General features: G+C 38.9%; 1 protein-coding gene and 1 pseudogene across 1 annotated transcript; one reads left to right on the top strand and one right to left on the bottom strand.

Moving 5' to 3' along the window:
• The window catches only part of LOC138057195 (beta-1,4-N-acetylgalactosaminyltransferase 3-like), a 7,875-nt pseudogene extending 143 nt beyond the window's left edge, over window positions 1–7,732 (top strand).
• On the bottom strand, window positions 3,683–4,808 carry LOC138057127 (uncharacterized). Its single transcript, XM_068903188.1, has 2 exons — window positions 4,684–4,808; window positions 3,683–4,459 (listed from the first exon to the last, which is right to left on the bottom strand). Exons 1-2 carry the CDS (start codon window positions 4,765–4,767, stop codon window positions 3,683–3,685), a joined length of 861 nt encoding a protein of 286 aa, XP_068759289.1. The 5' UTR covers window positions 4,768–4,808.
• Window positions 7,733–15,000: the final 7,268 nt, after the last annotated feature.

Genomic DNA, 15,000 nt, shown 5'->3' with positions numbered 1-15,000 from the left:
GAAAGAGTGTTTGATGTCTGGCCATTAAAGGAACGCTACACATTGATCAACATGACGGGACCTTTTTACAAAACATTGGCTATACAGAAAGGTGTTGAAGCTGTTCCAAATGAAAATGATATAGTTTTTCTATTTGATCTTCATATTGATGTTCCTATTGGACTTCTGGATAGTATCAGAAAGGTGAGTTTTCTTAAAACGAGTCTAGTTTGCCCGGTATTCTAAAACGGGTGCAATTTCTTCTTACTACCTTGCATGATACAAGTTGTGTTGTATGCATCTGCCTAAAGAGTTTCTTACAGCATTTGTGGATGAATTATCACGGTAGTTCGTTTTGATAGTCCAACTGTTGTGGACAATTTGTCTCAATGGATGACGCATCCTTATTCTTGTATTTGTTTTAAGACAAATTATCAGACGAACTACAGTGGAACATACATGCAAGGGATACCCTCGGGACAAGTGCAGGTGTATCCTGAATATAGGTTGGGTTGGATACAAAGATAAGTATGAACATTTCTCAGGGACCAAATTGTGTGTCCCCTGAATGGAGGTGTCCCCTAAATAGAGGTGTCCCAAAGGAGAGGTTCCACTGTATGTCAATTTGCCCAAGCTCATCCCAGACGGGTGATATGTCTCTAGGATAAATTCACCGACTCAGGAGAACCTCTTAGCATTTTGAAATATACAGTGGAACCTCTCCTTTGGGACACCTCCATTCAAGGGACGCAGAAAATATTAATGGTCATACTAATCCTTGTATCCAACCCAACATCTATTCAGGGGACACCTGCCCTGGTCCCAAAGGTATCCCTTGAAAGGAGGTTCCACTGTGCTATGAAATCCTGCATCAGTTATCGTAGGTACAATCTGTGATTAATGCCCAGAGTTTGCACAATGAAAATATTGTTTGCAATAATTTGTTTCTTTTTTTATACAGCACACCATTAAGGGCAAGATGGCTTATGCTCCAACATTGGGGCGGCTTGAGTGTGGCGTTTTTCCAAATGATCCCAATGGATTTTGGGAACAAGGTGGTTATGGGATTTTAAGTGTATTCAAAACAGATTGGAATACATTTGGAGGTATTATTATCATGTTCACTACAATTCCCCATTTCAGAAATTTAGTTGGGTTGACCACAGGATCCCCAAGCTCACTACATGAAAACGTACTTCACTTTTTAGTGGTGTTGTGTTACGAAGCGTCAAAAACAAAGGTCTCAAATGGCGTAAAATGTAATGGTTTGTGAATAAAATAGGCAAGTTTCGTATTCCCGGCCGTACTGGGGCGGGTGCATTATAGCGAGGCTAATGCGGGCAAAAATTTTTCGCGGCAAAGAAACTAATTGAACTTTCCAGCTTTATGTTGTTGACATTTATCAAAACAGTTAAAAATATCCAAGTTTATGAAAACAGCCGTAATCTTGTCGATAAAATGGAGCCTAATTTCGTCCAAATGAAAGTTCCGGGGTTGAAAAGGTATTTGCAAGTGCGAGGAATTAGTGTTGCGAATAAGCGGCGCGATGAACTTTTGGATTTGTGCAATAAAGCTCATGAACTTGCCATTGAAATCATCGATGAACAAGTGGATCAGAACGATATTTCTGATAACGGACGAGGGAACTATTCCCGATCCCTATTCGCTTCATTCGGACTGGACAACAGATTTTTCGCTGTTATCGAATTACACCTGGGGCGACATGTACGCATATTTAATCGTAAAAGAGGGATACGACCACGAAAGTTTAAAAGCTTACAAATCATTGGAAGGATATAGATTACACTGGGACGGACATGTGCAAAGCCTCCAAACCAACAAATCGCTTTTTTGTGGATGCCACCTGATAAAGTTCAGCGTGAAACCGACCGAACGAGAGAGAACTCAAATAGACAATAAGCCAACCTATGATGGCTGGCTACTTATAAAGCAAAGTGGTTCAGTTCACTCAGCTCATTGTCCCTGTATAGGAGGGTAAGTATATTCTTATACTTTTAAATACACAAAGAAGAACAAAAAAAGGAAGGACAGGTTGATCATTTTTATCTTATTATCGGTTCTTTACAGCCCACAATATTGTCATCTGATTACTTTTTTTCTCATAATTCTAGTTCTGGCTCAATACCTAGTAAAAAACTGTTGTCCTTTTGTTTTATTAAGACTTTAGTTTGTTATTTGGTTTTCCATTTTTGCTAAAATCCCATTATTGTTGTAAAAACAATCAGACCAAAAAGGAAATAATCAATGTTCATATTATGAATTAAAATCTATTTCAGTTCTGATGGTGCTTGTAGACATGTGGGGGCTGCTCTCGTAAACCTTGAAGAAACTCTTCGTGAGAACAGTGTGGTTACATGTACTGGGTCAAAGTGTATGTGGAAAAAGAAAAAAAGAACACATGAAGTAGTGACACCTGTCGAAAACATGGATTTTACCAGGGCCACTATTGGAAAAGAAAAGAAAGGTAGATGTAAACCAAAAGCAACCATCTTTGATCCACGGCCAAGTTACATGGCACAAACAAATCCTGCTCTTGAGTTTCGAAGCCTTCTTTTAAAATGTACAGCTAGTGCAGTGGGTTTGCATGTTATGGCTGAGCCACAATTGGAGGAGGCAGTTGAAGATCAAGAGAATCTAGATGTTCATTCTGATACACAGACACCCCAACATGAGCCATACAGCATTGAAAATCTCTCACCACTACCTGAAGGAGCCACTTTGCAACAAATCAAGGATGCTTGTGTAGCTGTTAAAAGAAAAATTAGTTTTTCAGATGATGAAATAGTTATTGTTGAAAAAAAAACCAGATTACAAAGTAAATGTGCAGATTGGTATCGCTTTAAGAAGGGGCGCATTTCTGCCTCAAAATGCAAAAGAGTTGCCAGTCTTAAACCCACTACTTCCCCAACTAAGGCTTTAAAAGAAGTAAAGGGCTACTCAGACATACCACAGACAACTGCTATGAGAGAGGGCCTAGAAAAAGAAGAAGAAATTGCACAAGTTTTCATTTCAGAGATGAGGAAGAAAGGTTTCAGTGGTGTATCCTTGGAGGAGTGTGGGTTTTTCATCAGCAAGTCCCATGGTTATCTTGGAGCATCTCCAGACAGAATCATTCATTTACCCACCCAGAGTGACCCAGGTGTGTTGGAAATGAAATACATTCAAGTTAAGCCAGGACAAACCCTTAAAGACGTGCTTGTTAAGCAATCAATATGCACAGAAAATGAATCCAGTTTAATTCTCAACAAGAATCATAAATATTTCTACCAATTATGTCATCAGATGTTTTCTACCACATACAAATGGGGTTACTTTATGGCATATGGCACAAATAAGGAGTTCTTCATGCAGCATGTAGCATATGAAGAAAACATCTGGAAACCAATCCTTCTAAAACTAACTGGGTTCTATGAAGAAGTAATGCTCCCTGAGATAGTATTTCCCAGAGTTAAATTTGGTTTACCCCGAACAAAACTGTAGTGGTTCAGGGTTTTGTAACTATGTTTAACTGTACAATGGCACATTAATTTGTTTGGCATAAGCTGATTAGCAGTTAAAGTGCACATGTGGTACCAGAAACAGTTCTGGTCATGCTAAAAAAAAATATCAGCAAATGTCAAAATGCTGTTTTTTTATTCCATAAGGACAGTGTATGTGACTGAATAAGCACTTAAGTGTCACATTATTTCACTAAGGGTTTCATTAAGTTGCAAAGGGCAGCACACACTGTAACAGTTTGATCAGCCACTGAAGCCAGGGAGATCGGCAGAACACCCTGAAGGATCTTGAAACCTTTCAACCTTTGAATAGCCCTCTCAACATGTATCCTCACAGCTGCAATACGTCGCGTTTTCGTACATGCTTTTGTGGAAAGCTGCTTTCCTTTAGAGAAAGGAGGGATATTCAAAGTGGTCCTTTTGTTTGTGACCAAATCTCTTATGTTAAAACCCCTGTCTGCCATACAATCATCATTAGGTTCCAATTTGTCTATGAGACCTGATTTCATTGTGATGTGTCTGTCTGAAACACCTCCTGACCACAGTTTTGAGACAAATGTGAAAGCACCAGTGGGAGAAATTCCGACTAGAAGCTTAAAGGTGTTTGAGCTTTTATAATTGCTCCAGGTAACTTTTTGTGCAGATGGGCCAGTGGGTTTTTGAATTTTTATTTCTGTACAGTCTATAATTACTCTTGTTCGAGGAAACTTTTCAAAACTCTTTGGTAGATGCCTCCTAACTTGTTGCATTGTAGGCCAAGCAATCAGAATGTCCTTGAAGACATGGTAGAGCATGTTTATCCAGGTTGTGAAGATTTTAGATACCGATCCTTTAGAAAGTGAATAAATGTCAGCCAGGTGACCAACCAACAGGCCCAGTCTAAGCCTCACCATAACTAAAATAAACTCAGCAAACAACGGCACTTGTCGTTTAGGCCCTGGCTTCTTTCGGTCTTTTTCTTCCTACAAAAAAAGAAAGTGGATTACATTAAAATGATATAAGTTTAAATATTTTTTTTTATTTCTGCACAAGTTGCCCTTCTAAAAATTAAAGTATTATGGAAATCTATAGTATAAGAAAAAAAAGAAAATATATAATAGAAAAACAATTTGATAAATGAATTCTTTATGATGAATGGTACCTTGGGATTTGTTTGATCTCCGTTATGAAAGAAATATTGACCAACCTGATAAGCTTCTCTCGCAGTTTTTTTCTTGCCATCCCAATATTTCATTTTTTCAGCAAATGGCTGCAAAAAGTTAAACACCATAAGTAGGCAAGTCAACGAGGGAATTCCAGTGTAAAATCTGACGGACCGATCGTCCTTACAGACATCCTCAATAAAAAGATCTCTCTTCAGCTGAGTCTTGTTCTCTAGCCTTGCTTTGCACTCGTCCATGAATTGTATGTCAAAAGTTGTTAAATCAGTTTGCACCTCAGCATCTACATATACCGGCTGACAATCAGGGTTCCTGTTTCCTTCAAAGGTACAATTATTTTTGTCTCAGCTGAGATCCATTCCTTCCACCCTAACATCTTGTTTCGAAGAGGCAGACTGCTCCATATTTATTTCCTTCTTCAACTCTGGTTTTGCATTTCGATGTCTCCGCTCATCAGGGTTGGTACGACTTTTGTGAATTTTAGGCTGGAGATGTTTGGGAAAGTCAAATATCGTGGGCACAGGATTCGATTTTGTGGGGCCAAGCCCACCTTTAAAATGAGCCGAACATATCCTGGTGTGCCTTGTTACATTGAGACTATCCAGGCGACAAGCTGCAATCCACCGCATACGCCGCTCTCGTTCGGTCATTCCTGCGACATAATACTTGCTTTTGTTGTCTGGGGGAAAAGGAAAAAACTCAATATTTTCTAGCTCTGGATGTTTTTCAACATGTTTCTTTTTGTAAGTGCTATTTGAGCAATTAAAAGCACAACAACTGTGATTCACCATATTGTTTTGATTGCTTTCTCCGAATTTTTACCCGCATTAGCCTCGCTTGAATGCACTCGCCCCAGTACTACCGGGAATACGAAACTCAGCTATTGGCTAACTTTTTCGCCGCTATGTAACTCTGTTGTTTGCCGGCGTCGCAGACCGTTTTCAAGCGTTTTCGGCGAGTTAGCACTAATTTGGTGTTCCATTGCTAAGGCCATCCCAATGAAATGTTTTGTTTCCCATCGCCCGACCGACCCATTTTTCTCGAAAAGTAAAAGAAAAAAAAAATTCAGATTTACTAGTCAAAGAAGCAAGCACACGATCTTGTGTTATTAACAACAATTGGTATGACTTTAATTAACATCGATATATATACTACGTTTTTAAAGGCTGTTTAGGCATTTGGTAGTCGTGTTAATATACATCTTTTACAATCTGATTATAAATCTGACAGATTAAAAGTGAGATTTATTATGCAAAAGAAACTGACTGAATGTTTCCTTGGAAAAGAATATTTCGTCAACACAACTTTTTTTCAAGAAACAGTAGCTTTCAAAAAGTCTTGCCTGACAGTTTCAATCTTATTATGGGGTCGACTGAAAGTTTAGTTTTAACACAGAGTTGCATTCAAGGCTTGTCCTTCCTCTTCTTTCCGACGGCTGCTGTTACCGTTTTCGGTCCGGCTTGGCGGCTTGGCGCTTATTGTAACCAGGCTTTCTTCCTTAGCAGCACCGCCTTCTGTGGAACCCAGACCCCTTCAAGTGTTCATTTTTTTTTTCCAGCCCGACCCACCATCACAAGAGACGGGGCGATGGGAAACGAAACATTTTATTGGAAAGGCTCCAGAAAAGACTTCTCCTAGCGCTAGGTCGTCGAAAACGCTTCAAAACAGTCTGACACGGCGGCAAATTTTATTCACAAAACAACACATTTTATGCCGTTCGAAACCAAGCTGTTGAGTTCCCATGCAAACCTTTGTTTTTGACGCTTCGCAACACAACACCGCTAGAAAGTGAAGCACGTTTTCATGTAGTAAGCTTGGGAAAATTAGATTGTGATACATTTTTTCCCTTTTCATTACTATCCTGAAACATCTAATTTTTTCGATACTAGATTATCCTTCATTTTTTCAACAAGGTAATGAAATAAGGCAATCAACTTAACATAAGTTTCTCTTACGTCACATGCATGGGTAACGAAGAAAACACTCAGTAATAAAAACGTGTGAGTTTGTAATGTGGAAGCTGTGAAGTATAACTTGCAATTTACATGACTGTGAGAGGTTTTTGGAGATTTTGTCGAAAAAATCATTTGGCAACATGATGGTTATGAAAGTTTAAGTGTATTCAAAACAGATTGGAACACATCTCAAGGTATGTTTTCCCATTCAAAATACATACTTTGAAGTGTGTTCCAATCTGTCTTGAATGCAGTTAAAACTCTATAACCATCGTGTTGCCAAATGATTTTCGCGACAATATCCCCCCAAAACCACTCACGGTCATGGGTGTACCACGCATACTTCCATAGTAAAAGCCCCTAAAAATGTTGGCATGTTAAATTCTCTAGCGTTAGGCAGAGTAAAAGACATGAGTGGCGTTTCAGGGGTTAAAGGATTAAGTTGTATATGACTGTGTGCTACCCTGTCCAAATGCCATATTACTTAAAACAACCTGCATATTATAAGGATATTAATGTGCGAAAGTAAATATCCTGGACTTATTGTATATCCAGTGTTGTATAAATTCCTAGGTCCCGAATATGGAATTTCAATGTAACATCTTAGTTTTCTCTTTTCAATCTTTTTATTTTAAAATATAGGAATGAACGTTAAAGAATTCACTACCAAGTGGGGAGGTGAGGACTGGGATTTGGTTGATCGTGTTCTCTCAGCTGGACTGGAAATTGAACGACTCAAACAGCCTGGTCTGTTTCATTACTATCATTCACGTAAGGGCATGTGGCAGTAGACTGTGATCAATTGTTGATTCTTAAAGGGAACCTCGAATCCAACAAAAAAAAGGAAATCTAACATCTACAGTCGAGTTTGTTAATTTTTTTCCAAAGAAAGCGTTTGTGTCACTGCAGGATAATTTAAAAGTGGAGGAAAAATGTTAGACAAAGTAAAAAAAGTGTCATTGTTAGAAGGACTTGTTAGAAGGACTGGGATTACAAAAAAAAAAAAGAACCCTAAGATATCCATGTGCAAAGCCATCAATGTCTTTGTAGCCTTGCGTGTAGGGTATGGAACCTAGAAATAAGTAAAAGCCCTTATAAAGGTCCGATGGACACTCAGTACTTGATAATTAACAATTACACGGGCTACGGGTCAATAGCCCATGAGGCGAAGCCGAATGGGCTATTGACCCTTGAGGGCCAAGGGTCTAATTGTTTTAGTATCACCCAACTAGTCGGACAGAAAAGGCAATAATAAAGTTAACAAATGCAAGTTGAAAATATATTTATTTGAGAATAAAAAGAAACAAAGCGTCACGCTTTTCGCCACTTGAGGACTATTACTAATAGTCCTCTAGTAGCGTAGCCAATCAAAAATGCAGCATTTGCATTAGTCCACTAGTTGAGTGATACCAACTAGAAATAGATGTTGAATATTCCAAATTTTAAGTCCACCTCCAGTCAGCGCACTGAGCAAGTTTCTTTTAGACTTTAAAACGCCATGCTCCTTGCCTTATTGCTATCAGAATGCATCATGGGAACATATACAAATATGGAAATGTCAACAGATGAAATGAAATACATGGATATTACGACATGCACCTTCCACAATGGAGTGACTGCATTTTGCAATGTAAATTGGACCTTTCAAAGAAGGAGTACTAGCGTAATGTGAAATATATGCAGTTCTACAATGCATTCTAACAATATTTTGAAGCATCTTTATTTCAAATTTGCTTCGATGGTACTGGTATAATACTTAAGAGCATTAAGGGAAGTATTTGATAAAGTTCAACCCTAATTGCTGGCTTTCACCCGCGTGATTAAAATACATGTTTTGTTGTTGTTGTTGTTGTTGTTTGTTTTCATGGAAATAAAAGAAAACGTTTGCACAAAAATAGAACTCAATTTGCGAAGGACTAGTTGGGAGAAAAAAATGTGGCGTCGTGTGAAAGTGGACAATAACAATACATCTTAAAGAAATGTGTATTTGAGGTGCTGGTTATGTTTTTTGTTTATATCGATTTAATTGTTATTTCTTGTTTACATTTTTAAGTAAAGTTGATTCATTATTGTTTTTCAATGGTGAGAGCGTTGGATCTTACCCACCGTACTCAGAGGTCTACTCATTCAGTGGATTTGACTTTGGTGGTCGAGAATCCACTACCCATTTCCTCTTTCCAGGCAAAACTACGTTTTATGCCTTTTTCTTCCCTATAAATTATAAGCATGACAAAAAACAAACAAACAAACAAAAAAACAAAAACAACTGAGCTATGTTTACTGGACAAAAATAGAAACAATCAACAATTGCAGTAAGTGGTTACGGGCAAAATCCCATAGCCTCATTTATTTAAAAATACTGTTCAATCAAATCCTTGATATAAAGTTTGGCCCAGTAATGGTGAGAGCACTGAAAACGCCATAAATGCAATCTAATTATACATAAAAGGGGAGCGGCTGGGACAAGGGGCAGAGGACGGATGAAGAAATACATCTTTAACCACGCTCAAGATGAAACGAGGTGACGCTAACGTGGAAGCTTGGTCACATGGTAAGCACAAGTATCCTAAATGGTATTGACTATAATCCAAATAAATGCCACCCCAAGTCCCAGGCCCCCTAAGGAATAAAAGCACACAATGGGAAGAAGAAGAATAAAAATCCTATTTGCAAGCAAATATTTCCTGTGTTTATTTAATTTTTCACTTTTTTAGATCAGCCGCATAAGCTTTAAACACAATCATGCATACATAATTTTCCTACAATACTTTACAAAACATTCTGTGTTCATATTGTAATCAATCTTAAATACAATTGCACCTGATTATCACAATTATGCTGTACTTTGTGATACACCATTATATCTCCACCATTCCGGGCCATGATAGATTATTTCGAAGAAAATTTGAGACTTCTCTTGAGATAGAATTTTCGGTTTGCCTCACTTAACATGACTGGTCAATTTTATCAGACAACTTTTCAGAATTGTGGCTTCAATATTTTCCACGAGAAGCCCAGTAATCTCCTTGTGACAGACTTAATAATTTGTTTGGACCCTGACAGAGTGCTCTTGAGAACTATTTTATTTGCACATTGACAGGAAGCCGGTACAAAGGCAAATAAATATCTGTAGTTCCTAAATTGGACTACTTAATGATCTCAAATGTGTAGTTGGCATATTCATTCTCAAAGTTTAAGTTCAATGTTGGATCAAACTGACTTCACCAATCAGGTAAGTGAGACGGAATTGCAGAATACCCAACAACTTAATTGCATAAGAATGGCGTGTATTGTTACTTGCCTTGTTCTTAGAACGGTGCCGCTACAAAAGCACAGTTGTGGTCGGATATTCTACAGTTACCCGGTCAAAGATTCAAAATTGACAACCGTCAAAGACTGAATTAAAGACTCATAAAGTAGCCTAATTACCATCTACAGAGGGCATGTATTTGGCGACACGTCAGTGAGGACGTATCTACCGTCCTTACTGTGTAGGGTTAGGGTAAGACAAGTGGCTAACTTCTTGGTTGATAAAAGCGAACGTAAAATCACTGACCAAAAACAACTACCTTGCGAAATTTTCACAGTTATAAGTAACTGAACATAACTTTGGGACTTCCCACTCAAGTTTTATACGTAAGTAGATGTCCTTTGAACAAGTTTTGTATTAATTATTAGAAGAAGTTTTGATTTTGATTTTTTTTCCTGAAAGTTGTGTAAAGAGAAATTCAAAAGGTTAATTTAATGCGTATTAATGAACACCCACCGCACGTGGTTTTGAAGTATGACCGGTGTCATTGTTTCAGACTATTTGACTCCTCGATCTTTTTCTAACCAATGAAATGAAAGAATTTGGCAGCGGGTGCAAAATTCGTGCCTTTTTCTCGTTGTGCACGTTCACAATTTTTTCCCTTTTGCATGATAAGCAGACGGGCGAACCATCGTTTTTGGCCTATGAATTTGAGAAAACTGCTTTTTTGGCTAAAAGAAACATTCGCAAAGAACTTAAAAAGTACAAGTAGTGCAAGAAGAAGGGTTTCATTCTAAGGACTTAATTAAGTTGCTTCACGGTGAGAAATTCTCGAATATTTGTTTGCCCTTACTGGTTGACATTCGACTGGCCAGGTTAATTCAATTGTGTCAAAATGAGTGTTGATATTTTCATGTATTTTTGTGAACAATGAGAAGCCTCTGACAAGAAGCAAGACTACTTTAAAGTGTTGAAAGTTAAGGATAAAGCCACTGTTACACGCGGAAACTTGTGTGCAACGGCGCTGCGAAAGTTTCAGAAGGCGTTGCACCGTGTAACACTAGTTCCATGGCCTTGGCCGGTTTCTGATTGGCTTACGCAGCGTAGCGTAGCAAAACCGAGCGAGACCAGTTTCACGAAGTGGTGCTACACGGTGAAACTCTTGTTTTTATTACCACTGGGTAGGTACTAGGTGTCTCTTTTTCTACTGTTTCAATTTTTTTTAAACAAGGTATAAAACATTCAGTAATTATACAATTACCCTAACCTAACCCCAACGCTAACCCTAACGCTAACCCAAACCCTGAAGGTTTTACCGTGTTTAGATAATTTTGTGCAATAGATAACCAATAAATGAAAAAATACACCAATTACCTACCCACCACTGTGATCGTTGCGACCGTTTCAGAAGTGGAAAGCAGTTCTACTTTTCCTGAAAATTGTCTCGCAACGACAGTTGAAAAACGTTTCACGAAACCGACCATGTTACACGGTGCAACGCCTTTTGAAACTTGTTTGGCAGCGCCGTTGCACACAAGTTTCAGCCAAAAGTTTCAACGTGTAACAGCAGCTTTAATTATGTTTTTTGAGGATTTCTTAAAGTTTTTTGCGTTTAATGGTGTATCAAAAATTGATTTTGGAGTTATGTTTCATTCAGATTGATAAAAGTGTTTGCTCTGCGTTTTACCCAGGTACTCGTTGGCCCGGTCCACACGTATCCGAATATTTTTTAATCCACAATTTCTTCTTTGCCTATTTGCGTTCCGTCCACACATATCCGACAAGCGAATTCGCAACTTTCTTAATCCGCTCTCCAGAGTCGGAAAGTTTTCAATCCAGTTTAATCCAGACAAATATAAATATGATTTGCAAGAGAGAAACAAGTATTTGAACTAGTTAAAGTTGGTGGAAAAATCTAGAAGTAGTAACAAGAGCAAAATTATGAGGTTTAACCAACTCAAGTGACAAGTGAACATATAAATGAAGTAATAAAGACATCATCAAAAAGGTTATATTTTTGGTTCTATTAAAAAGGGCTAAGGTACCCTGTGAAGATCTGAGGCTGTTTTACACTACATGTATAAGAACCGTATTGGACTATGCCGGAGGCGTCCCGTAGCTATCCAAAGCTAGTATGCTCTCATTGGTCATGTGGAAAACTGGATCCGACTACATCACGTGGTCGCACGTTTGACCCCCAACGAACTGAACATTGAACTCTTGTGTTTTCTTTTTTTATTTGATCTTGAAAGTAGTCTTGAAGGAAACGTGATTTCTTATTTCCACATACGAAGTTGTCTTATTGCGTACGGTTTTTGTATAGGTCATATGGTTACGTCCCTCGTAAATTTCCTTGATATCGCGTGATGTTCTAAATGACGTATCTGACAGGACGCTCGCATGCAATAATAATAATAATAATAACAATAATAATAATAATAATAATAATAACTTAATTTATCCTGGTAAAAGACCGGTCAGTCAATCAACAAAGGTTGATAGACTGGTACTAATCGGTAACCAGCACACAAGAATAGATAAAATATTAACATGAAAAACCGCGGTTTACAAATAATTAGAGAAATATAACAAAATGAACTACGCATTGTTCTTACAAATATGATTGGCCCTATCCATGTTCATCAAGTAAGTAAATGTTCTGCCCTTAAAATGTGCAAGTGTTCGTAGCTCACGTATCTCTCTTGGCAGTTTGTTCCAGCACTCGCAGCCGTGAACTTAAATGAAGTCTGACCACATCTGGTCTTAACTAGTGGTAGATCTAATAATGTCGGGTCTCTGAGAGATCGACAACGTCTTTGTGATCGTTTTACTAAGTAGCCTGTCAATTGCTTAGGGCAGTTAATATTGTTAATAGTCTTGTACACATACTGTAACTTGATGACAAGGCGTCTACTATAAAGTGATAATAAAAACAATTTAGCGCGGATCTTTTGAGTACGCGTCTTCCGGTCAGCATGTAATATTATTCGCATTGCCCGATTTTGTAGGCGTTCTCCTTGCTTCATTCCCCCCATTCGACACAACCATAATCTAGCAAAAGTAGCACAGTCTGTTTGTAGATTCTGAGCAAATATTGCGATTGAGAAACGACGAAATTCTGTTCAGCAGTTTCAAGTTTTTGGGATATACCCTGGATTGTACATAGGTTACATGTTTGCTCCAGGTCAGACAGTGGTCGATGTAGATTCCTAAGTACTTAAAGTAATCACATTGTTTCATTGGTTTTCCGTCGAGAACAATCTGGAACGGTCGAGTGTTATTAACAGCGTGCTTGGATCCACCTGAAAACGTCGTTTTCACTCACGGCATGAAATTTAAAGCTGTGGTTGGAAATAGATGAAAGACCGTCCTGTTTTAGGTCCACTGGGCTGCCATGGGATTGCCGACTAGCTAACAGCGAGGAAGCAATTGTTGTGAAATACTCGTTTAGAAAATTTGCAATGTCATGTTTGTCGATTAGCTCTTTACCATCCACTACTATCTTGTCGATCTCGTAGCGGTTGTTCTTGGAGGGCAAGACTTGACGTAGAGTATCCCAAAAGGCTTTGGGCTTGCTTCGGTTTTCTTCGAGCATGTTTCTGGACCTCTTTCTGAAGTAATTTTTCCTGGCCTTTCTGTTCATTGCGGTGACTTTGTTACAAAGGAGGTTGTATTCGTCCCAATCCGAAGACAATCGGGATGTTTTAGCCCTTTTGTGTACTTGGTCGCGTGTTCTCCTAAGTTTGAGAACAGTGCTGTCAAGCCAAGGGTGCGTCTGTTTTCGAATGCGTTTCTTCTTTAATGAGAAATGATGGTCAATCAGGGATTTCATCAGCGATTCCCATGCTGAACACATGTCCTCCACATCGGTGAAAGAATCAATCAGGCTCCACGGAGCTTGCTTCAGATCAGCTATGAAATCATTTATTTTTTTGACGTTCAAGGGCGCGTTGTTATAGTCCGATGTTTGTTCGGGCAAGTCGCTAAGCCGTGCATAATTCCATAGATGGGATAATGGTCGCTAAACTTCAAGCCTATGTTAATTACCCCTGCCTTCTTAAACAAACTGGGTGTTGAAGATATTAACACATCAATGAGGGTGCTTGTTGTAGAAGTCACACGAGTTGGTTGATTTATCTATTGTTCAAGTTCATTGGCCATGGTAAATTCCAGCAGTCTATCCGTTTGCCTTGACGTGGTATTTATGTCACAGTTGAGATCACCAATTACAATTACTTCTAATTTATTCTTGGTTGCAAGCCTCATAACATCGTCCAGGTAGTCGAAAACCTCAAGGGATTCATCTGGAGCCCTGTATACATATACGATTATATAATTCACTTTTCTAAGTTAAATTTGTATCCGAATGACTTCAAAATCGTCCTCTGAATCCCTTCTCACAGTGTGTTTCGCACCGTCCAATATCTACAGGGCGACTCCTCCTCCCATGCGATTATTTCTCCGGTCAAGGCGATGCACAGAATAACCCGGTAAATCAATTTTAGAGTCCGATATGGAGTTGTCCAACCATGTCTCCATAATGCCGATAAATAAAGGACGAATCATTCTTGAAAAGTTAGCCTCAGTTCGTCGATATGAGCCATAATGCTTCTGCAATTGAATGGGTCAGCCAAGGTTCGCGTTTAGTATGGTCAGTAGGTAGACGGCAGGTTTCGTCAAAGTCTTAGCATGTACCCGAAATGTAAAGAAAATGGTAAATTTTTCGCCCCCCCCCCCCCCCCCCTGCAAAGCACGGGCATTTGAACTTTTGAAGATTGGATCGTTCAAATTCCACCCCCTCGGGCCCAAATGGTGTTCAAATGCCCTACCCTATCGTCGGATTTGTCTGTCATACCCTACTATAAGAACAATCGTCGTCGGCTCCTCCTGTCGTTAATAAAGACCTTTTGAAGACCTTTTTTGTAAGCCAATCGCTCACAAATGCTACATCTCTTCCTTTAAACTCTTCCATCTCGTCCAAACACGTGTTTTATTGCTTTTAGCGACTTCGGCGCCTGGAAAAAAAAAAATCATTTGAAACCTGACACTTCCGGTTCAATTTTCCCCAGCCCACGCAGGCAAAGGTCAAATTCCACACTCCCCGAGCACAGAAAATAGTCAAATGCACGAGATCTTCC

The sequence above is a fragment of the Montipora capricornis genome, chromosome 7, assembly GCF_036669925.1.
Source record: "Montipora capricornis isolate CH-2021 chromosome 7, ASM3666992v2, whole genome shotgun sequence".
Lineage (NCBI taxonomy): Eukaryota > Metazoa > Cnidaria > Anthozoa > Scleractinia > Acroporidae > Montipora > Montipora capricornis.
This window is presented reverse-complemented; position numbering and strand designations above follow the sequence as displayed.